The 23,942-nt window shown below is 59.9% G+C and overlaps 1 protein-coding gene across 1 annotated transcript in view; it reads left to right on the top strand.

Annotated features, from left to right (window-relative positions):
- KCNT1 (potassium sodium-activated channel subfamily T member 1) overlaps positions 1 to 23,942 on the top strand; it is a 66,372-nt gene that overhangs the window by 18,328 nt on the left and 24,102 nt on the right. Inside the window, exons 3-9 of the mRNA XM_081237106.1 lie at positions 18,368 to 18,447; positions 18,952 to 19,051; positions 21,365 to 21,421; positions 22,790 to 22,838; positions 22,911 to 22,970; positions 23,087 to 23,161; positions 23,228 to 23,311. Of these exons, the coding sequence (XP_081093232.1) occupies positions 18,368 to 18,447; positions 18,952 to 19,051; positions 21,365 to 21,421; positions 22,790 to 22,838; positions 22,911 to 22,970; positions 23,087 to 23,161; positions 23,228 to 23,311 (505 nt within the window). The remainder of the gene's footprint in view (positions 1 to 18,367; positions 18,448 to 18,951; positions 19,052 to 21,364; positions 21,422 to 22,789; positions 22,839 to 22,910; positions 22,971 to 23,086; positions 23,162 to 23,227; positions 23,312 to 23,942) is intronic.

Genomic DNA, 23,942 nt, shown 5'->3' with positions numbered 1-23,942 from the left:
GGCTGACTGGTATTCCATTGTATTTATACATACATCTTCTTTATCTGTTCATTTGTTGATGGACACTTAGGTTGCTTCCATATCATGGCAATTGTAAATAACGCTGCTGTGAACGTTGGGGTGCATGTATCTTTTTGAATTAGTGTTTTCAAGGATTTGGGGGATATATACCCAGGAGAGTGGGATTGTTGGATCATATGGTAGTTCTATTTTCACCTTCTTGAGGAAGCTCCATACTGTTTTCCACAGTGGCTGCACCAACAACAGTGTTTTAGGGCTCCCTTTTATCCACATCCTCGCCAACATTTGTTAATTGTGGTCTTTTTGATGTTAGCCATTCTGATAGGTGTGAGTTGATATCTCATTGTGGTTTTGATTTGCATTTCTCTGATGATTGGTGATGTTGAGCTTTTCATGTACCTGCTGGCCATCTGTATGCCTTCTTTGGAAAAATGTCTGTTCGGGTCTTCTGCCCTTTTTTTTTATTTTTTTATTTTTTGCTTTATAACAAATTTAATCAGTTATACATATACATATGTTTCCATATCCCCTCCCTTTTGCGTCTCCCTCCCACCCTCCCTATCCCACCCCTCCAGGCAGTCACAAAGCACCGAGCTGATCTCCCTGTGCTATGCGGCTGCTTCCCACTAGCTATCTACCTTACGTTTGGTAGTGTATATATGTCCATGCCGCTCTTTCACTTTGTCACAGCTTACCCTTCCCCCTCCCCATATCCTCAAGTCCATTCTCTAGTAGGTCTGTGTCTTTATTCCTGTCTTACCCCTATGTTCTTCATGACATTTTTTTTTCTTAAATTCCATATATATGTGTTAGCATACAGTATTTGTCTTTCTCTTTCTGATTTACTTCACTCTGTATGACAGACTCTAGGTCTATCCACCTCATTACAAATAGCTCAATTTCATTTCTTTTTATGGCTGAGTAATATTCCATTGTATATATGTGCCACATCTTCTTTATCCATTCATCCGATGATGGACACTTAGGTTGTTTCCATCTCCGGGCTATTGTAAATAGGGCTGCTATGAACATTTTGGTACATGTCTCTTTTTGAATTATGGTTTTCTCAGGGTATATGCCTAGTAGTGGGATTGCTGGGTCATATGGTAGTTCTATTTGTAGTTTTTTAAAGAACCTCCATACCATTCTCCATAGCGGCTGTACCAATTCACATTCCCACCAGCAGTGCAAGAGTGTGCCCTTTTTTTTTTTTTTTTTTTTTGCGGTACGCGGGCCTCTCACTGCTGTGGCCTCTCCCGTAGCAGAGCACAGGCTCCGGACGCGCAGGCTCAGCGGCCGTGGCTCACGGGCCCAGCCACCCCGTGGCATGTGGGATCTTCCCGGATCGGGGCACGAACCCGTGTCCCCTGCATCGGCAGGCGGACTCTCAACCACTGTGCCACCAGGGAAGCCCTTCTGCCCATTTTTTAATCCAGTTAGTTGTTTGTTTTTTTGTTATTGAGTTGTATGAGCTCTTTATGTACTTTGAGTATTAACTCCTTATTGGTCATATCATTTGCAAATATTTTCTCCCATTTGATAGGTTGTCTTTTCGTTTTGTTGATGGTTTCCTTTGCTGTGCAAAAGCTTTTAGTTTAATTTGGTCTCATTTGTTTACTTTTGTTTTTGTTTACTTTGCCTTGGGAGACAAATCCAAAAATACATTGCTGCGATTTATGTCAGAGAGTGTTCTGCCTTTGTTTTCTTCTAGGTTTTATGTTTCCAGGGCTTACATTTAGGTCTTTAATCCACTTTGAGTTGTTTTTTTTTTATATGGTGTTAGAGAGCATTCTAATTTCATTCTTTTACATGTAGCTGTCCGGTTTTCCCAGCACCACTGGGAAAGAGACTGTCTTTTCTGCATTGTATATTCTTGCCTCCTCTGTCACAGATTGACCGACCATAAGTGTGTGGGTTTATTTCTGGGCTCTCTATTCTGTTCTGTTGATCTATATTTCTGTTTTTGTGCCAGTACCATACTGTTGTGATTACAATAGCTTTGTAGTGTAGTCTGAAATCAGGAAGCATGATACCTCTAGCTTTGTCCTTCTTTCTCAAGATTGCTTTGGCCAGTCAGGAGCTTTTGTGTTTCCATACAAATTTTAGAATTATTTGTCCTAGTTCTGTGAAAAATGCCATTGGTATTTTGACAGGGATTGCACTGAATCTGTAGATTGCTTTGAGTAGTATGGTCATTTAAACAATATTAATTTTTCCAATCCATGAGCATGGTATATCTTTCCCTCTGTGTCATCTTCAGTTCCTTTCATCAGTGTCTTACAGTTTTCTTACAGATCTTTTACTTCCTTCGTTAGATTTATTCCTAGGTATTTTTTTTTGATGTGATGGTAAATAGGATTTTTTTAAACTTCTCTTTCTGATAGTTTGTTGTTAGCGTATAGAAGTACAACACATTTCTGTATATTAATTTTGTATCCTGCAATGTTACCAAATTCATTGGTGAGCTCTAGCAGTTTTCTGGTGGCATCTTTAGGATTTTCTTTGTATAGTATCATGTCATCTGCAAACAGTGACAGTGTTACTTCTTCCTTTCCAATTTGGATTTATTTTTCTTCTCTGATTGCTGTGGCTAGAACTCCCAATATTGTGTTTAATAGCAGTGGCAAGAATGGACATCCTTGTCTTGTTCCTGATCTTAGAGGAAATGCTTTCAGCTTTTCACCATTGACTATGTTGTTAATTGTGGACTTGTCGTATGTGGCCTTTATTATGTTGAGGTTTGTTTCCTGTATACCCACTCTGTTGAGAGTTTTTAACATTAAAATATGTTGAATTTTGTCAGAAGCTTTTTTTGCATCTGTTGAGATGATCATATGATTAGTATTCTTCAATTTGTTAATGTGATGTATCACATTGATTGATTTGTGGATATTGGACCACCCTTGCATCCCTGGGATGAATCCCACTTGATCATGGTGTATGATCTTTTTAATGTATTATTAAATTCAGTTTGGTAATATTTTGTTGAGTATTTTTGCATCTTTGTCCATCAGTGATATTAACCTGTAATTTTCTTTTTTTGTGATATCTTTGTCATGTTTTGGTTTCAGGGTGATGCTGGCCTCATAGAATGAGTTTGGAAGCATTCCTTCCTCTGCAATTTTCTAGAATAGTTTGAGAAGGGTAGGTGTTAACTCTTCTCTAGTGGTTTGGTAGAAGTCACCCGTGAAGGTATCTGGTCCTGGACTTTTGTTTGTGGGAGATTTTTACTACTGATTCAATTTCATTACTGGTAATTGGTCTGTTCCTATTTTCTATTTCTTCCTGGTTCGGTCTTGGGAGACTGTGCATTTCTAGGAATTTGTCCATTTCTTCTAGGTTGTCCATTTTATTGGCATATAATTGTTTGTAGTAATCTCTTATGACCCTTTGTGTTTCTGTGGTATCAGCTGTAACTTCTTTTTCATTTCTAATTTTATTTATTTATTTATTTATTTATTTATTTTATTTATTTTTTTTTGCGGTACGCGGGCCTCTCACTGTTGTGGCCTCTCCCATTGTGGAGCACAGGCTCCGGACGCGCAGGCTCAGCGGCCATGGCTCACGGGCCCAGCTGCTCCGCGGCATGTGGGATCTTCCCCGACCGGAGCACGAACCCGCGTTCCCTGCATCGGCAGGTGGACCCCCAACCACTGCACCACCAGGGAAGCCCTTCTAATTTTATTGATTTGGACCCTCTCTCTTTTGTTCTTGGTGAACCTGGCTAAAGGTTATCTATCTTCTTTACCTTTTCAAAGAACCAGCTCTCAGTTTCAGTGATCTTTTCTATTGATTTTTTTTAGTCTCTACTTCATTTATTTCTGCTTTGATTTTTATGATTTCTTTCCTTCTATTAGCTTTGGGGTTTGTTTGTTCTTTTTCTGGTTCCTTTAGGTGTAAAGTTTGGTTGTTTATTTGAGATTTTTCTTATTTCCTGACATAGGCTTGTATCATTATCACTATAAACTTCCCTCTTAGAACTACTTTTGTTGCATCCCACAGATTTTGGATTGTTGTGTTTCCATTTTCATTTGTCTCCAGGTATGTTTTTATTTTCTTCTTTAATTTTTTCAGTGATCCATTAGTTGTTCAGTAGCATATTGTTTAGCCTCCACGTGTTTGTGGTTTTTGCAGTTTTTTTCCTACTTTCATAGTGTTGTGGTTGGAAAAGATGTTCAATATGATTTCAGTTTTCTTAAATTCACTGAGACTTGTTTTGTGGCCTAGCATGTGATCTATCCTGGAGAATGTTCCATATGCTCTTGAAAAGAATGTGTATTCTGCTGCTTTGGGATGAGACGTTCTCTCTCTCTCTATATATATATGTATACATGTATATATATACATATATGTATGTGTATATATGTATGTGTGTGTGTGTGTGTGTGTATATATATATATATATATATATATATATATATATATATATATATATATATATATACACACATATATATGTATATATAGTCCACCTGGTCTAATGTGTCATTTCAGACCAGTGTTTCCTTATTGATTTTCTGTCTGGATTGTCTGATCCATTGATGTAAGTGGGGTGTTAAAGTCCCCTATTATTATTGTGTTACTGTCAATTTCTCCCTTTATGTCTATTCATATTTGTTTTATGTGTTTAGGTGCTCCTTTGTTGAGTGCATATATATTTATAATTGTTATATATTCTTGTTGTATTGATCCCTTGATCATTATGTAATGTCCTTCTTTGCTTCTTGTTACAGTCTTTGTCTTTAAGTGCAGTAAGCATATTCTTTTTTTTTTTTTTTTGCGGTACGCAGGCCTCTCACTGTTGTGGCCTCTCCCATTGCGGAGTGCAGGCTCAGCGGCCATGGCTCACGGGCCCAGCCACTCCGCAGCATGTGGGATCCTCCCGGACCGGGGCACAAACCCGTGTCCCCTGCATCGGCAGGCGGACTCTCCACCACTGTGCCACCAGGGAAGCCCAAGCATGTTCTTAACGTGCAGCCATCACCACCATCCATCTCTCGTCTTCCCAAACCAAAGCTCTGTCCCCATTAAACATTCACTCCCCACCCCCTCCCCCAGCCCCTGAAGCCAGCTCGCTCTACTCTTCACTTGATTTGCTTTGTCTGTCTCATCGCCTGGAGAATTCTTTCTGTATCCTTTCAGCCCAGTAGATTAATGGGATCAGTATCTGGGTGGGGCACATCCTGTACCTTATTTTCCTGGGACTCAGCATGTAGTTCTTTCCTCATTATATTTCTCAATACTTTCTACATATGTTTTAAATGCTTAAAACAGGTTGGGGCCTCTATCCAGGACCCAAGCAGTTCTTTGGGTGAGTGTTCCCACAGTTCTCAGCTCCTGGACCCTCTGCTCTGCATCTGCTTCTGTGCCAGCAGGGCCCTCCCTCTGTGAGGAACTCCATTTTCAGTCATATCTTTTCTGGATTGGGTTCATTAGTGATCCCATGTGATTTAGCATTTGGGCTCTCGGTGTGTCTCCAAAATTCTGTTATCTCCCTTTTTTCCCTCTCTCTGTTGAGATACCGACGTATCTCATTTTTGAGCTTGTCCCTGTCCAGTGGGTTTAGTGCTTGAAGCCTGTTTAGGGAATTCCTTCTGCTCCAAGTCATGTTTTATTGTTGGCTGGGTTCTTTGTCTTACGAAGTCCATCCTCTCTTTATCCCCCCTTTTTTTTCTTCTCTCTCTCCCTTCCTTCCTTCTTTTTAAAAAAATTGTTTATTTGAATTGTGGTAAAATATACCAAAAATGTACCATCTTAACCACTTTAAGCACCCAGCTCAGTGGCTTTAAGCACATTCACGTTGTTGTGTAACCATCACCACATCCATCTCCAGATCTTTCCCATCTTCCCAAACTGAAGCTCTGTCCCCATTAAGCGCTAACTCCATCTCCCAGCTCCGGGCCCCCACCATCTCCTTTCTGTCTCTATGGATTTGACTATTCTAGGTCCCTCAGATAAGTGGATCCTACAGGATTTGTCCTTTTGCGACAGACTTATTTCTTTTTTTTAAATTTAATTTAATTTTGTAATTTATTTAGTTGCGGTAGGTGGGCTCCTTAGTTGTGGCTCACAGGCTCCTTAGTTGCGGCACATGGGCTCCTTAGTTGCAGCCAGCAGGCTCCTTAATTGCAGCACATGGACTCCTTAGTTGCAGCTCGTGGGCTCCCTAGTTGTGGCATGCAAACTCTTCGTTGCAGCATGCAATTGGAATCTAGTTCCCTGACCAGGGATCGAACCTGGGCCCCCTGCATTGGGAGCGCAGAGTCTTAACCAATCTGCCACCAGGGAAGTCCCACAACTGGCTTATTTCACTCAGCACAATATCTACAAGATTCATCCATGTTGTAGCCTGTGTCAGGATTACCTTCCTTTTTAAGGCTGGATAATGTTCCACTGCATCCACTATGGTTGTCTTGTGTACTTTGAGAATGTCCAGAACAGGTCTGGGAAGAGCCCGCCATCTCCTCCTCTGTCTGCCCCACCTCAGGTGGCACCACCCACCCCTTTCCTCACCCCTGATTGAATCCCCCGCCATCCAGTCCTCCAGGAAGCCTGGCTAGTTCCACCCTCAAACACACGTTGGCTTCCACCTGGTTCCCCACCCCTGCCCCACCCCCACCCAGCCAGCAGTCCCCCCACAGAATGACACAGGGCTGCTGTGTGGCAGGAATCAAGGCAGGCCTGGCACCCCCATGGGCTCCCGGAAAGCTTTGGGGGCAAGGAAGTGGGGGGAAAGGGCAGCCCCTGAGTGCCTGCGGTTGGGAGGACAGGGATGTCCCACCTGACCGAGGGGCTGGACCCACCCAACCTGGGCAGCAGGGATAGGGGCTGGCAGGTGTACGTGGCTCTGGGCTGGCCAACTGGAGCCCCACCCGCGTCCCCAGAACCCACAGGCCAGCTGAGGCTCCCCTCTCCAGCAGCCCCCGCCTGCGGAGGTGACCGGCCAAGAGCCACCGGCTGTCACCGCGCTACTATTCCTCCCCTCCTCCCAGCGCCATGACCGTCAGCATGACTATTACTACTACTTCCGTTGTAAGGCAGCCCCTTGAAGCCTGGGGCGCCAAGACCCCCTCCCACGTGGGGCGTCCTCTGGGCACCCGGCCTCCGGGGTGGGGAGGCGGCCGAGCCTGGGCGCCCCCCCGGGCAGCGGCGGGAGGGAGCCCGGCCGCCCCCAGTTTCCCAGCCCCCCTCGGCCGTTCCACTGCGGCGGCGGCGCGGGGAACGCGGGGCGGCGCGCGGAGATGGTAGCGCCCGCTCCTCTGCCTCCACCCGCCACCCGCCGCCCGCCGCCCGCCGCCGCCGTGCGCTCTGGCAGGATGGCGCGGGCCAAGCTGCCGCGCTCGCCGTCCGAGGGCAAGGCGGGCCCGGGGGGCGCCCCGGCCGGCGCCTCGGCCCCCGAGGAGCCGCACGGGCTCAGCCCGCTGCTCCCGGCCCGCGGCGGGGGCTCCGTAGGCAGCGACGTGGGCCAGAGGTAGGGGCGGGGGCGCGGGGCGCCGCGGGAGGGGCTTTGCATCTCTGCGCTCGCATCCCGCACGGGCTCCGCTGGGCTGCACCTGCCGTGCGCGCTGCCTGCAGCCCCGGGAAGGGAGGGACGGCCGAGATCTCCCTCGGGACCCCCCAGCCAAGCGCCCCAACCGCTCTGTGTGTCTCCAGCCCGCCTCAGGGAGACTGTGGGACCCCTGCTCCCTCCTGCTCTGAGAGGCTGAGCACAGAGGGCCTGCAGATAAGACCAGAGGGGAGAAAGGCAGTGGGGACCTGGGCGCTGTGCCAGGTGGCTTGGTGACCACTGCCCGAGCCCTGTCCCACTGGAGGCCATACTCTTGTTGGTTTCAGCAGCCACTTGGGGGGAGGCAGGGCCAGCATCTGTGTCCTGCTTCAGAAGTGAGCAGCGTGAGGCCCAGGGAGGCTGCATAGCAGATGGGAGCTGGGGTGTATCAGGGCTCAGGCTCCCTGGGGCTGGTGCCTGGAGCCAGTGGCAGCTGAGGTGCAGGAGCCTGGTTCCCCGGCCAGGCAGGGGCAGTGCCAACCCCTGTCCGGCCCCTCTTTGAGGACCGGCGCAGCACGACACCCTTATTTCACAGGTGAGGACACAGGCTCAGTCTGCAGGGCTAATGCTTAGCCATCCCCTGCCCTGTGCCAGGAGCCCTTCTAGATGCTGCGGGGGAAACCGAGATGAATCAGACCCATTGGTGTGGGCACATGTCGTGGGCACGGAAACCTGTGCCTGGTAGAGGGAGGTGCAGGCTGGGCCGGGGCAGGGAGAGCGGGGCTTCCTGGGGCACTGGCCCTTCGGGCGGGGAGCACAGGGAGATGGGCAGGGGCTTCCAGGCAGAGGAAACAGCCAGGGCCAAAGCCTGGGGCGGTGGGGGGAGGCGCTGTGCCGTGTCAGGGTTGGGGCGAGGCGTTGGCAGAGACTCAGCCTGGCAGATGGCAGACCAAGGGTGCCTGGGGAGCCTCTCCCCGCCCCTCCTGCTGGCCACATGCCTTCTGGGCCCCTCCCCACCCTCAAACCCCATTTCCTGCTCCTTGACACGCCCCTGGGGGCCGCTGCCCAGCAGTCATTCCCATTTGCCGGAGGAGACTGCTAAGGCTGGAGATTGAGTGCCTCTAACGGGCACGCCTGGTGGCCTCAAGCAGCTGATGGGCAGCCCCTGGGCAGGAGGGAGGCAAGTGCTGGCCAAGGCCCTGGAGACCAGATTCCTCTCTTCTCCATCCTCTTCCTGGAGGCAGTGCAGGGACAGAGGCGTGGCAGGTCCTGTCCAGGCTGCATCTGAACCCGCAGTGCAGCATGGGAGCTGCAGTGGCAGGGACACCTCCTCCAGGGAGCCCTCCTCCCATACCCACCCCTGCCACCCCCAGTCCTGTGCTGATGACCCTTCATGTGAGCAGCCTCACTCAGTCCCCCTGCAGCCCCTGAGGTTCAGGGTCCTCGTCAGCCTCCTTCTGCAGAGTGAAGGGAGTGTCTGCAGCTGCAAAGCTGGCCCAGCAGCGCCAAGGGCTGGTGCCTGCAGCTTCCTCTCCCCAAGCGTTGGATGCACACTGTGGAGTTTGCTCTGGACCGGAGCAGTAGGGAGCCATGGCAGGTTTCAGAGCAGAGGACGACTTGCAGGCTTTGTTCCTTAGGAACACGAGTCTGATAGAGATTCCAGTAAAACCAGAGCAGGCAGGTGGGTGCCCTCTGCCGGAGGGAGCCTGTGGCCGTAGCTCCTGTGGCTGCCCGCATACTGCACGCGCCTTCTGGAGCCAGCCGGGGGCAGGGCTCGCTGGGCCACGAGGCCTCGGCCCTGCCCAGGGCGCCCCCCCACCTGCCCCTGGAGCACTGCACCCCCATCTCCTGGACGCTGTGGGGGGATAGTTAGAAATGTGACCTGGGGGAGGGGGTGATGAGGACCATCGCTTGAAGCTTTGGAGCTAAAGAGCCAGTGAGGGAGAGGCTGGCCGTGTAAGGAACTCTCCCGGAGGGTCACGGCTCGGCTAGGGCCCCTTCATGCCCCCAGGGGTGCTGCCGTGTAGCCTCACATCTGCTGGGGGGCCCCAGCGCAGCCCCCCACCTCCTGCTGAGTCTTCAGGAGCCCAGCCTCAGGTCGGGGCCAGGGAAGGCAAAGCTGGCCTGCTGGGGCCCGACTTCAGGGGCCCCACTGGTGGCAGGGGGGGTGCTTTCAGCCCTGGACGTGTGCTGTCCCCTGGCCTTTGAGAGACGAGTCCTTGGGCCCCAACAGCTGTGTGTGGGAGGAGGTGCCCCAGGAGCCAGAATGGGGTGAGGGTGCTAAGGCCCAGAGCTGTCGCCCAGGGGCCAGCAGGAGAGCAGGGCAGGGCAGTGTGCTGGCTTTGGGGGACACCCCTGCAGAGCCCCGGGCTGGTGGGGACAGAGCCACTGGAAGGTGTAGGCAGGAGGTTTCCAGGCACAGCTCAGGTCCCAGCCAGGTGCCAGGTGTGCTGAAGGAAGAGGGATGCAGAGGGGTGGGGCAGCTGGGGCCGGTGGGGCTGGAGAGGCTTACTTAGCAGGCCCCGCCCCTGAGGGTTTGGGTTGTGTGGCAAGTGAGGGGCTCACTGGTGGCTCGCTGGAGGGGACATGGGGGTAGCCGGGAAGGCGTGGCAGGGGCCCTGGTGAGAAGGAACGGGCTGCAGAAGGATCTGGAGGTAGAATTCTGGGGTCTGAGAGCTGTCGGGAGTCATGGCAGGGAATGGGGAGCACTCCGTGGACGGCTGAGTTTGGGGTACCTAGAGGCACGGCCACGGGGAGAAGTCCGGGAGGTAGAGCCCAGGCCGGGGAGTGGGGACCCTTGTGTGGGTGTGGCTTTGGGTGGGGCCACACGGGCAAGGGGAGGAGTGGAGGCCAGAGGCCAGGACGAGCTCTGAGGTCCCGCCGGAGGCCGCGCGCAGAGGTCGAGGGAACTCCAGGGCAGGAAGAGGGTCCCCGGGGAGGGGAGGGGAGGACCTGGACGGAGGAGTGGGAGGCCCCCAGGAGGCGAGGCCCATAAGCTGGGCCTGGAGGCTGTCTTCGCCCTCCCCAGGGGTAGTTTCAGGGGCGGGCCTCACCAACCCTGGACCCTCACCCGGAGGGGACATCCAAGGAGGGGCTCGCTCAGAGCTGGGCTGGCGGGAAGGTTTGGGGAGAGAGGGGGAGCTCCAGCCGCGGGGTCTTCGTGCAAAGGCCCACAGGTGGGGTGGGGCCTTGGGGCGCGGGGTGCAGTCAGGGGTGGGGCCTGGGCGGGGCCCGTGCAGGTGCTGCAGGGCCTGGGCAGGGGTTGAAATCGCCTGGAGACCCGGGTGGCAGCTGCAGAGAGTGGCCGCTGGGGGGCACCCGTACACCCAGGGCCCTGACTCAGGGCGGCCCCTCTGAGCCTGGCTGCCCACCAAGGACGGGCGGTCAGGCCCCGCCTCTGCGTGCAGAGCCCTGCAGGCTTCTGTGGACTGCGCGGGGCCCGGGAAGGGCAGGGAAGCAAGGGCTGCAGGGAACACCGGCTTGGCCAGCCCAGGACCAACGGTGCACTTTGCTCTGGGGGCCCGAGCCCGCCCTCCCCGCGTGCTCTGAGCCCAGCGCGTGGCCGCCTCCTCCATCTCCCCCTCTGGCGGCTCCAGCGCGGCCCTGCCCTCCTGCTGTTCTCCCCAGGACCCTCGGGCTTCCCCGCCCCTCCTCCCCTGCAGATCCGCACCTTCGTGTGCCCGCCCCCTCCAGGAGCAGGGCCACTCTCCCTCTCCGGTCCCCGTCCTCTCCTGCCGGCGACCCTCACCCGCTCTCAGCAAGTTCCCGGTCCGCTGTGACCAGCTCTGGCCCTGCCAGGTTCCTGCCACCCTGGGTGCAGCTGTCGCCCGACTCAGCACTGGGGGCAGCGCCCAGGCCAAAGGAAACCTGAGCTGGATAAACACGCAGGATCTGGGCCCAGTTAAGCCCAGGTTTCCCCTGCTCTCTGCAGTGCCCAGCCCCACACCACGCCCGCCCAAGACCTCACCCGCCCGGGCACCAGGAGCTGTAGCGGGGGTCCCACCCAGAGGGCCCTGCACAGGCAGGCAGGCAGGCCGCTCCCCCCTCCCCGCCTGTGGCCTCAGGGAGACAGTGGTCCTCTCTGAACCTTGGTTCCCCTTCTGGAAGATGTGTGCTTTAAGGATTGAAAGAGAGGCCCCGTGAAGCCTCTGCGGAGAAGCAGCCCCTGGTGGGTGCGTCACCAGCAAAGAGCAGACCCTCTGTGCCCACCTCCCCACCCCGCCCCGACACGGGCGGTCTGGCAGCTCCCACCAGCCTCTTCCTCCCAGGTCGGCACAGGCCACACCCACCTTGGTGTCATCTGGCTGTGGCCAGTCTGGTAGAGCCCTAGGCCAGGCCGCCCAAAGGGCAGCAGGTGTGTGTTGCTGGCCCAGTAGAGGGGTTGCCCCTGGGGGTCCCTAAAATCACTGGCCTGCCTTGTCACCAGGAAGCCGAGGGGCAGGGCAGGGGGTGCAATGGCTTGTAGAGGGCGGGGGAGCCCAGGAGAGGTCGTCCAGCCAGTGGCCCTGTGTGGGGCCCGCCTCTTGCTGCCATGAGCTTCCTGGGTGTCAAAGGGGGGCCGACAGTGCTGCTTCCTGGACAGTGGGGTCGCGCGGGGCCTGGGGCAGGCTTAGTGCCGAGCAGGGCGGTGAGCACAGCTCGCTTGGCCACAGGCGGGTGCCCATCCTGCGTGCGGTCTCCCCGGCCTGGGTCGGGGCGGGGCGCGTGTGCCGGCACTGCCGCGTGCACTGTGCTGCTGCTCAGGCACCGAGGCCGCCAGGCCCAGTCGCACGGGCGCACCCCTGCTTCCCTTGGACCCTGCCCGGGTCCTCCCTATGTGTCCCTGCCCACACCTGGTCCAGGAGTCCAGGCCCTCTGTCTGTCCATCCGTCCGCGTTGATGTGTCCACTCGATTCCGTCCCCAGGCTTCACCTGGAAGATTTCAGCCTGGACTCCTCTCTGTCTCAGTAAGTGCCTGGCTCACAGGTGGCCTCCTAGCCCCTGGCAGGCCCGGGGGGAGGGCAGCTTGGGCCGTGCCAGCCCAGGGGGGAGGGTCCGCTCCGGCCACACCATCTGCCCTGCAGCCGGGTGAGAGCGGGGACACGGCCGGTGCTGCTGGGCCTTGGGTGGGGCTTCCTGGGGAGGAGCCTGGGAGTAGGAAATGGGGGTGTCTGGAGGCGAATATCCCACAGGTGGTGACCACAGCCCTCGGGAGGGAGCAGGGACCCCTGCCGTGGTGCCTACGTGGGGACAGGCCTACAGGTGACCACTGGTGACCATCTGGACCCCCAGGCGCCTGGCTCGCCTGCCCCACCGTGAGCCCTGCCAGGCTTCTCCTGGCTTCAGCTTAGGATTTAGGTCAAGCAGAGGGTGCTTTGAGGTCAGGGTACCCAAGCGCCCTCAGCAGCCCCATCGGGGGCATTCCTGGGAAAGAGCCCCCCACCTGCTCACACCCACGGCGTCCAGTGTGGCCACCGACTGGGGCCTGGTTTTTAGTCTCGTTAATTAACACCGTCGACATTGGCCACCACCACCCGCTCAGGGCTTCTCCGCGCCGCCGCCCCCTGCAGCCCGAGGCTTTGCGCTGTTAACGCCGCCGGCAGGAGCCTGGGAGCTGCCCCGGGCCTCAGTCCCCCAGCGGTGGCGCGGTGGGTAACAGGAGGGGGAAGGTGGTAATGCAGGGCTCTCCCAGCCCCACCAGGAGTGGGTCTGAGACCGTGGGAGGATGTGGACGGTTGCAGCCGCCTGAGGGGCCGAGGCTGGGGTCCTGCTGCCCCAGAATTGCATTGTCACGGGCAGAGCAAACGTCCCTGGGCCCTCGGAGGCCCAAGGGGGCTCACCGGGGCCCCTGACCGAGCCAAGGCGCCAGTACAAGGACGCTCTCGGACTGGGGAGGCCCAGGACGGCGCCGTCTGTTGGTTTGAGAGGTCACCCGGAGCCCTTGCTTTCCTCGGTGTGCCAGGCTCCGGGAGGGCTGACTGGTAGAGGGGAGGCATATGGCCATGGGCTGACGTGGGACAGCGGGCGGCCTGTGCCCCAGCCTGTACCATGGGAGGAGCTGCAGGAGAGCCTGTGCCCTCGATGCCCCAACAGGTGAGGCTGCAGCTGGGGCAGGGCAGCCCGTCCGCCTGAGGCCCCACCTCCAAACCCAGACCCGCCCGGCTCCTTGCCCGCCCGCCCTGGGACCTAGCGCTGCCCGGGGAGCAGGGCGGGACCCGTGCCTGTCCTTGTCCAGGCCCCTGGGCGGGTCACAGGCTCTGCCCATTCTCAGAACAGCCGGCCTCGGTGTCGGCAGTCGGGCCCCGGCCCTGCTCTTCCACCTTGCCTGGGGCTCCGTGGCCTCCTGCGTGGAGCTCCCGGGCACCTGCTGCAGAGCCACCGGCACGCAACAGCAGACCGGGAAGAAGGCCGCCAGACCTTGGCCCCGTGTGACTGCAAGGCTGGCACAGCCGGGCGGGTGGGCCTCCCACAGCCGTGTGCCTGGTGTCTGGCCACCCTCCCACCGGGACTTGCCGCCTGTCCCTGCGTTTGCCGCTTCCCGGCACAGACCATCTGTGCCAGAGCTGCCTGCCAGGAGTCCCTGGAAGGCCACTCCCCCAGCCTGCCGGTCAGCCTACCGGTCAGCAGGGAGAGCTGCAGCCCCCTTCTTCTACCTGCCCTCGCCTGGCAGGTCCGGTCCTGGTGTGGGGTGGGTGGAGTTCAAGCAGCTCTGCTGGCACGAGGGGGCCTCCTCTGGTCCACCCCAGCATGGGCAAGACCCTGCACGCCGGCAGCGGGCCTGGGCCCACTCGAACGCAAGCCGAGTAGGGATGGGGCACAGCCGCCTGCTGGGACCTGACTCCTACACCCCTGAAACTCGGGAGACCCAGGCCCCATCGGGAGTTCAGAGCCCTGTCTCCTCTGACCACTGGGTGACCTGAGCCAGCGTCCAGCCTGGGTGGGCCTCTGTTTCCATGTGTGTAGGGACGGGGCTCGTGGGACCCCTCTGAGAGGCCCTGTGACCGGGCTTGGGGAGATGGCCCTCAAGCTGCCTGGCCTGGATGCCTGTCCTTGCCAGCCTGAGAGCTGCTCACTCCATGACGGACAGAAGGGAGCAGGGCTCAGGACTGTCCCGGGACCGGGTGTGGGTTTGGCCTGTCCGGTCCTCGGGGCTCATGGCCGAACCCCAGGGGGTACCCCAGGGACTGTCTGAGGCCGGGGCTCTCAGAAGCCTCGGGGCCCCGTGACCAGGCCTGCCCAGTGCTGCGGGGAGCAGTGGCCCTGCGGCGCGCCGTCCTCCCTGCCGGGCATCCTGCCGAAGGGGCGGGTGAATGGATGCGAGCGGGTGCAGGCGGGGTGGGCCCCTTGTCTGCCCTCGCCCAGAGCTCTCAAGCTGTGTTTGCCGGGCCGTCGCCCTGTGAGCTCTCAGCCGGCTCCTGGCTCTGGGCGCCCTCCAGCCCTCCCCCGCTCCCCAGAGCAGCTTCCTGTGGGCCTGGTCACCGGCTCCACCATGGGGCCACCACAGGGCCTCAAGTCACAGCTGGTGGCCGGCAGCCACGTGCCACCGGCAGCCATACATGTGGGTTTATGGCACGGGGCCGTCTCTTCCGGGTGATGTGAGTGATAAGTGCGGGCCAAAGTCGGACTCAGAGCAAGTCCAGCCCCGATCGCTGGCACCGCCCAGCTGGTGGGTGCCAGGGCCCGAGCCACGGGCATGGGCCGTCTCTCACTTCTTCCTCTCTCTGAAAACCACCACTTACCTGGCCTTTACGAGGGAGGACCTGAGGCTCAGAGCGGACCGTGTTACCTTCTCCGCGGTCACGGCAGCCCTGCCAGGCTCCCTCAGGACGCCCGTGGCAGGCGGTTCCTGTCACCACCCGAGCCCCAGGTGAGGCGGCCGAGGCTCAGACAGGCGGGGCCACAGGCAGGGGAGGGGCGGGGCTCTGCCGGCCAGAGGGTCCGTGACCCCGGCGTGGCTGCATCCCCCAGGAACTTGCGGGGCCAAGAGCACATCCTGCAGCTGAATTACACCCATTGCACCCGCACTTCATAAATGGAAAGCTTGTAACTTACTTTCTGTGGTGTGAGAAGCGGGCAGCCACAGCTTGTGAAAAATTAGAAGTGGAGGCGGCTCTGTGGATTTCCCCGGCACCCAGGCTCGACCTCCTGGGGCCGAGTCTCCGCCGGGCTCTGCCGCCCCCCACCCCTTTCTCTCCTCCCGTGTGGAGAGCGCCCGGGGCCCGGGGGGGCCTGTCCAGATGGGTGTCCACAGCCGCCCAGGCAGGGGGCTGACGGGTTCCATGTCTGAGGCATGACCAGTCCCGGTTGGCAGTCCTGACCCCTGGGCCTGGGCGGGGACTTCCGGGGGCAGCAGCGGCAGCAGCCGTGAGAGGCATGCGGGCTGGGGGCGTGGTGCACGGGGGGCAGGTCCCCGGGAGGCTGAGGAGGAAGGAGGGAGGCTCGGCCACCAGCCACGCACACCAGCCACGCACACCAGCCACGAGGGCTGAGCTGGGCCTTGCTGGCCAGATGAGGGCCAGGAAGGGCATACCCGAGTGGAGGGGCACGAGGGGTGGGGACCCTCCTTGAGGCTTTTCTGTGCAGGGCAGGACGGTGGGGGAGTGGTCCCTTGGACACGTGGGCACCACCAAGGGGCATCCACCCCCTGACCTGGCCCAGGCCCAGCCCAGCTTGTCTGAGCCCCTCCTTCAGAGAGAAGGCATTTGACCAACTCCCCAAAGGGACCCTCAGGGATTCCCACGACCCGGCTCTGGGCAGCACCTGCAGAGGAGGCTGGGGTTCAGGTCCAGTGGGGTGTGCTGGGGTACAGTGTACAGTGGATGCGTTGGGATACAGTAGGGTATACTGGGGTGTAGTGTACAGTGGGGTACACAGAGATATACTGGAGTACAGTGGGTGTACCGGGGTACAGCATACACTGAGATGTGCTGGGGTGCAGTGTACGCCGGGTGCACTGCGGTACAGTGATGTGTACAGGGATATACTGGGACACGAGGAGTGTGCTGGGCTGCTGTGTACAGTGGGTGTGCTAGGGTGCCAGAGAGTGTGCTGGGGTGCAGTGGGTGTATTGGGATGCTGTGTGCAGTGGGGTGCACTGACCACTGGCTCTGGGCTTGGACCCCGCCAGTCTGCGGGAGGCCCGTCCTGCCACCCTGGCTGACCGCCCTGCACCAGGACCTGAGAGTGGGGAAGGGCCCACACCACCAGCTTCTCCCCCTGGGCCCTTCTTGAGCCCTGTGACCAGTGGGGGCCACTGTGGTCAGGCCAGGGCCCCCGACCTGGCGAAGGTCAGGGAGGTGCTGGGGCTCTGCCCAAGTCCCCTCCTGCGGGCCCATCACCAGGGCAGGTCCAGATGGCTGCTGCCAACACATCAAGTCTGTATCACACTCTGTGCCTAGAACAGGCTTGAGGAGTGATGAATATTTTAAACACGTCTTGGAGATGTTGGGGCAGCCGGCCGCAGGCAGAGCAGTGCCATTACACTGTCAAGGTGACTGCGGCATGAATTTCTGCATCGATAGGAGCTGGAGCCTGGTCAGAGGGGGAGGACGTTCACAGCCCTCCACCCTGGTGGACGACGACAGGGAGGTGGGGGTGGGGAGCAGGGACCTGGGCCAGCGTGCCCCTCACCTCTGCCTGTGGACCACTGTCCTGCATCCCATCTGCTCAACCGCCACCTCCTCCATGCAGCCCTCCGAGATTCCGCTGGGTAGCACTGCTCTGCCGTCAGGGTGTTCAGTTCCTCTGCCTGCTGTGTCACGGGCTTCACACACAGTGTGGCTGAGCGGCTGCCTCACCTGGACAGTCTTGTCGCACCCGCACAGCATCCCTGAGGGTGGCGGGGCCGCCTGCACCGGACATCTGGGGGAGGCGAGGCACGGGGTGTGGCATCTGGACCAGGCCTTTCCGGTCCAAAGCCCCAAATCCCAGGCTCCTGCTGCCTCTGCCTGGTCAGGGGGTGAGGACTGGCCACAGTGATGCCCACGGGCTGCTTGTGGGGTCCTGAGACCCACCTGCCAATGGGGCAGATGCAGCCTGGAACGGAGGCCGTGGGGCAGATGCCAGGTGCCAACCCAGAGCAAGGCAGCCCAGCCCCGGGGCCCCCACCCGGCGAGGGAAGCGGTGCTGGACCATTCCCGCCGCGGGAACCTGGCTACAGGGTCATTGTCGTCCTGCCTGCTGTCAACACTGGAGTTTCCATTATGGTGGAACATTAAGCCCTCGCCTGGCCAGCATGCCGGCCACAGCGGGCTCGCGGCCGAGGCGGGGGCAGCGGCCCCTGGCCTCCGGGTCCCACGTTAACCCTACTGACCAGACGGGCCATCCCCACCCCGCCTCCTCATTCGGCAGCAAACTCCTGCCAGTCCTTGTGGTCTGTTCCCAGGACGCTGGGGGCCCGGGCAGGGGCTCAGGGCATCTGGGGATCGTCCAGGGAATGGCCTCGGTGGGAGGGGGCCCACTGCTGGCCTGTCTGCCTCGACCATCCCGCGGGCTGCAGCGAGTCTGCAGGCACAACTACCAGGGGCCTCCAGACAAAGCAGCTGACCATTGGCTTCTGGAACATTCTGTACTAATGATATGGCATGTTTTGAGCCAAGGGCCACACAGGCCACATGTAATCCTGGTGGCTGCCGTGACAGCCCAGGCGGGGGGCCTGTGAGCATACACCTCTGCAGGGCCTGGAGGGCCCTGGGCACTGAGAAGGCGGCAGCCGGTGGGCAGGTCCGCTGGGGGCACGTGGGGACGTGGCACCCAGGGCCTTCTGTCCGAGATGGCAGTGCTGACCCTGGCTCTGGCAGCAGGGAGGGGCCTGCCATGTGGGGGGCTTTGGGCTGGAGCCCCCGCTGGCCCCGGGCCCACTCCTTCCTGCCCGCCTTCCAGGGTCCAGGTGGAATTCTACGTCAACGAGAACACCTTCAAGGAGAGGCTGAAGCTGTTCTTCATCAAAAACCAAAGATCCAGTGAGTGGGGCCTTCGGGGGGGGCGGGGGGGCAGGGGCGGCGGGAGTGCCCCTCACCTCCGGCCTGCACCACGTCCCACCCTGTGGGGGCCCGCCGCCCCCGGCAGCCGGGTGGCACCGTCTCAGCCCCTTCACCCCGAGGGAGCGGCTCCCTGGCCCCTCCGTGTGGCCCCACCCTCCCGCTGCGGGTAACCTCCACCTGCATCCCAGCAGGAGCTTGGCCCCCTGGGATGCAAGATGGGGTGCGGCGGTGCCCGTGGGTCCTGGTCCGTCCGTCTGTCGGTTGCTCCCCCCACCCCCTGCCACCGGTGCCACCAGCTCCGGGAGCCCTCTGTACCACGTCCGTGAGGCGGGGCAGGGTGAAGCCTCTCAGAGGCCGGCCCAGCAGAGCCACCCTGTCAGTGCTGGTGGAGCAGCCGGTGCGGAGGCCCAGGTGCAGAGGGCGGAGTGCGGGCTGGGGCCCCGGCCGGTCCGGGAGCCCTGACCACCGTCCCGCCCCCCATAGGCCTGAGGATCCGGCTGTTCAACTTCTCCCTGAAGCTGCTGACCTGCCTGCTGTACATCGTCCGCGTCCTGCTGGACGACCCGGCCCTGGGGATCGGATGGTGGGTGACCTGCGGGCCCGGGGCTGGGCCTTCTTGTGGGCCCTCTGCCGTTACAGAGGCCGATGGGGTCCGCACAGGGGTCCGTGCCCGGTCCCTGTGCCCAGGGCCTTGGGGAGTCCTTCCTTCCCCTGTGGGGCCCCACCCAGCATCCCTCCCCAACAGAGCCATGGCCAGGACGCCACCCTCAGGCTCCAGCCGACCAGCCGGCTCAGCATGGGCGGAAGGGTGTCCTTGTGGACGACGGCTGCATTTGCAGCCACACCCAGACCTGGACAGAGCTCTCCTTGGGGGTCTGGGATGCCCCCTCCCTGCTCGCCCAGGGGTGCACGGGGGGGTCTCAGCGAGGGTCTCTGGCTCCCTCAGCAGCTCCTGCTGGGCAGGCAGGGGTGCCAGGCCTCGGTGGGGGGAGGACGTGAGCCTCGCGGTGCAGGGAGGGTGTGTGCCTCTTTCTTGGGGCTCCACCCGGTTCCCCTTGCCCCTCCCGGCCCACCTCCCCATCTGCTCCGGAAGCCTCTCTGGACTCCCTCATACCCGGATGTGGGATTCTGGAAGGTTCTGGAACGGTCCTCTCTCCTGCTTCCCTCTTTTACTCTTTCTGGGGGGTTTCCCCAGCTTTCTCTCCAGCCCTCTAGTTGAGATTTTCACTTCTGCTCTTGTGTTTTCTGATTTTCGAGAACGCTTCATCTCCAAGTGTCGCTCCCCCTGCAGGTGCCCTGCCATCAGCACCTCGGGTTTGTCTGAAATGCTTTCCTTTCTTACAGTTCCCCCTTCTGTTCAGTCTCTGCTCCCCTGAGCTCGCGTTGAAGGGACTTCCTCAAGCGTCTGGCCACTCACACTAAGGTTGGGCTCTCGGAGGCCGAGGGCCCTGCGGTCAGGGTGTGTGGCCAGTTGGTCACCACCGTCCCCTGGGTCTGCCTGGCTCCTCAGAGCAGATCCTTCCCCTCTTCCCTGCAGGGTAAGGCCTGGCCCCTGGGCTCCTGCAGGCTGAGCTGGGAAGGAGGCCGGGGTCAAAGTTCGCAGTGCAAGCTTATAGTTACCTCCCCGTCACGTGCAGTGGAGCGGGTTCCCCAGGCCAGACCCTCACCCACTCCTGAGAATGGACCTCCTGTCTTCATCGGGAGTGCGGGAGGACAGATCCCACCGTGGTGGTTTGAGAAGGAAACCAGGGTTCTGACTCTCAAAGCACTTTCCTGGGTTCATCCCACCTTCTCCCACTCCCAGAGGCATCTGGGACATCTGGGATCTACAGGGACTGGCTCTGTTGTATTCATTGCAGAGCGCCTGGCACATGACGGGTGGGTGGGAGAGCGAATGGATGGGTGAGGGGGCTGGTAGATGTATGCGTGGGATGGATGGACAGGTGGGTGGATGGATGGAGGGATGAATAGATGGATGGGTAATGGGTAAATGGATGAGTGGATAGATGGAGGATGGAGGATGAGAGGAGGGTGGATGGGTGGGTGATGTAAAGATGGTGGATGGATGGATGCATAGGTGGGTGGATAAAGGAGTGGATGGAGGGGTGAATGGTGGATGAGAGGGTGTATGGATGGATGACGTAAGGATAGTGGATGGATGGATGGATGGATGTGTGGGTGGATGGATGGGAGGGTGGCTGGCGACTTCTATGGGCACTGAGTTTGCAGCAACAGGCTCAGGCTTAGGAGGAAGTGGGTCAGTTGAGAAAAAAGGAGCAGGGAGCTGCCCGTCACCATGGGGCTCTGTGAGAGTGAGGTCCTGTTGGCCAGTGACCGTGGCTTCGCTTGTAATCTGGGGCAGAACTAGCATGTCTGCCAGGCCCCTGCCACCCTCCCAGTGATGGGCATCCAGGTGGCTTGGGGAGGCTTGTCCTCGGGAGTGACTTAGGGACATGCATCTTGGAGTCAGCACCACGGGGCAGGAGCTCGGCTTTCTCTTCGTGTCTCACGCACATCGTCCAGCCTTGTTTCGGCAGCTCTGGCCTCCAGGAGGCCCTGAGTGCTCCATGGACCATCTCTGGCCATGCGCAGCCCTTTCTCTGCCGGCAGCCCAGGTGGAATCCCCATTCTCTCCTGGGCTCCCCTCTTGTGTTCTCACCCGGCTTGCCCCTCATCCGTTAGAGACCCTCCGAGAGCATCTGCAGGGTGCAAGCAGGCTGCCTCGTCCCCCAGGTGTTAGAATACAGACGCCTATCTGAGTTGTGGGGTCCTGGCCCTGGTTGGGGAGAGTGTGCCCCCCATACACCCTAAGCCCGTGGCAACCCTGGGAAGGGTCTGGTCCCTTTGGGGGCGGTGCTAGGAGGGGCCGTGGCTGGCCAGCTCCGTCTCTCCACAGCTGGGGCTGCCCGAAGCAGAATTACACCTTCAATGAGTCATCCTCCGAGATCAATTGGTGAGTTGGCCACCCAGCTCCCACTCAGAGGCCCAGGGCCGGGTTGGGTGGACAGAGGGTGACACTGCCCAGCCCCCCAGGATAGATGCCCAGCCGCAGCCCATGACCCTCCTGGGATCCCTGGGCCCTGGCCAAGCAGCGGGCAGTGGCGGGGTGGCCCCTCAGAGTACAGCCCCAGAGGCCCAGGAGCAATCTAAGAGTGGCAGCAGGGGTCACCGCCAGCCGGCTTGGCCCAGCCCTCATGGACCGTGGGTGGGAGGAGAGATGCAGCGAGGACCTGCCGGAGGGTCGACCGCTGCCTCCGCAACTCACGACCCTTTAGCCAAAGAAGGCAGGCGCCCAGTCAGGCGGTGGGAAGTGACGCCAGAGCGACGGGGGTGCCTGGTCCACAGGTTAGGACGTGTCCCAGGGCCTTGGCCACCTTCTTGATGGAGGCTTCTCCCTTCCAGCCTCCCCAGACCCAGAGCCCCCTCTGGCCTTAACCTGCGCCTACGCCCCTCCCCTGGCACCCGCGGCCCAGCCTCGCAGAGCAGTCCTGGTCCTTCGCAGCAGCAGGACCCAATGTACCAGACCCCGAACACTCTGTCCCCAGCTCCGCAGCTTCTCCCACTCTGGCCCAGTCGCCCTGTCCCTGGAAGGCACACACAGCTGGGGTGGAAGGGACACGCCAGCCCCTCCCTTCACACCCGGCCCTGGAAGCCTGTCCTTTCTGGGCCTGTGACTCGGAGTGGCGGCCGGGGAAGCTCCTGAGCCCGGGCCCGACTCTCAGCCAAGCAGCCCTGAAGGCCTGGGGATTTCAGAGTCTGTGTCCCTCGGCCGAGGAAATAACTGCCCAATGCCTCCACTGCGGCGGGGGCCCTCCCACCCCACAGGGGCCCACGGGGGTCAGGGCCTTGGCCGTCTGGGGTCTGGCTCTGCCTGGGGAGGGTGGGCAGGGTCGGCGCTGAGCGCGGCCACATGACCCCTCCTGCTGGTCTCGCCCCAGCCTTTGTCCCAAGGCTGCGTCAGGGCAGGGACACCCCCCCCCCCCGCAAGTCACTCCCCTCCCCTGCTGGGTTATGGACGAGAACCTGAGGTGGGAAACTGGGGAGTGTGATGGCCAGCACCCCTGCCCCTGCAGGGACAGGCATAGGAGCCTGTCCCCGGGAGCCCAGACGAGAAGGGGAGGCCACCTGGGCCAGCTGCGGACTCTGAGCCCACGGCCCGTCCCCAGGGCAGCCCGCTTGGGCCCTGGCCTCACAGGCCCCGCCCTGGGGCCCCCTTTCCCCGGGGCCCCTCCCCTTCCCTCCTGCCCTCGGCCCCTCCGTCCAGCTCCAGCAGCAGCCTGTGGTCCGTAGAGGCCCAGGGCTCACCTCCCTCTCTCCCCAGGGCCCCCATCCTGTGGGTGGAGAGGAAGACGGCTCTGTGGGCCATTCAGGTGAGTGGAGGCGGCACGGCTCTGGGGGGCCCTGCCCGCCGCGGCCCCGCTCACCGGCCCCTCCCCGCCCAGGTCACCGTGGCCATGGTCAGCTTCCTGGAGACCATGCTCCTCACTTACCTCAGCTACAAAGTGAGTGCCCCCCGCCCACCGCCTGGCCCTGCCCTCCCCCTGCACCCGTCCCCCAGCCCCACCCTGGGCCCCCTCCCCGCCCACCTGCTCTGAAGCCCGCCCCCCTGGCTCCCCAGGGCAACATCTGGGAGCAGATCTTCCGCGTGGCCTTCGTCCTGGAGATGATCAACACCCTGCCCTTCATCATCACGGTGGGTGAGCCGCCAGCTGTGGAAGGGGGCTGCCGAGCCCCGCCCCCTGACGCGTCTCCCCCACAGATGTTCTGGCCGCCGCTGCGGAATCTGTTCATCCCGGTGTTTCTGAACTGCTGGCTGGCCAAGCACGCCCTGGAGAACATGATCGTGAGCCGGGGGCCGGGCAGCTCTGGGCAGGGTGGGCTCCCCCCGCCCCTCCTCGCCCCTCCCGCCTCACCTCTGCGAGGCCCCCGGGACCCCAGGGCACGGCTCGCCATGCCCTGGCCCTGTGGAGAGCTGGCCAGCTTCCTTCAGTGCCCAGGAGGCCAGGTCGACCGCTGGACATATGTGTCTCTGTCACCACGAGATGCCCTCACAGCTCCTTCCTGACCAGCCGGAGCCCCAGCCCTTATGCCCCGGGAGAGTCACCCAGGCCTGTCCCTGCCCCTGGAATCATGGCTGGAGGAGGGAGAGGGCGAAAGTGCAGTGAGCGCAGGCGGGGCCCCGAGACCCAGGGCCGCGGGCAGACCCTGTGCTGAGGTCTGAGCAAGGCCCCTGTTGGCAGGCAGCACAGTGACTGTTTTGTCCCAGGGTGCCCCTCCCCAGCCCAGGCCCCCTCGGGTCACCCCCATCCCAACTGCAAAGTGAGGTGACGGTGCTGAGGTCACGGCCTCTGGTCTTTGCCCGGGGTCCCCCCCTGGCATGGCAGAGGCTGGACAGGGAGACCGAGAGCTGAGGTCAGGTGGAGCCGCGCCACGCCCTTCCCCCCACACCGTTCATTCATTCTCGTGCGTCTGGG

The sequence above is a fragment of the Mesoplodon bidens genome (genome assembly GCF_964165515.1).
Source record: "Mesoplodon bidens genome assembly, chromosome: 6".
In the NCBI taxonomy this organism is placed as follows: domain Eukaryota; kingdom Metazoa; phylum Chordata; class Mammalia; order Artiodactyla; family Ziphiidae; genus Mesoplodon; species Mesoplodon bidens.
The sequence above is the reverse complement of the archived record's forward strand: the minus strand, read 5'-3'. Positions and strand labels throughout refer to the sequence as shown.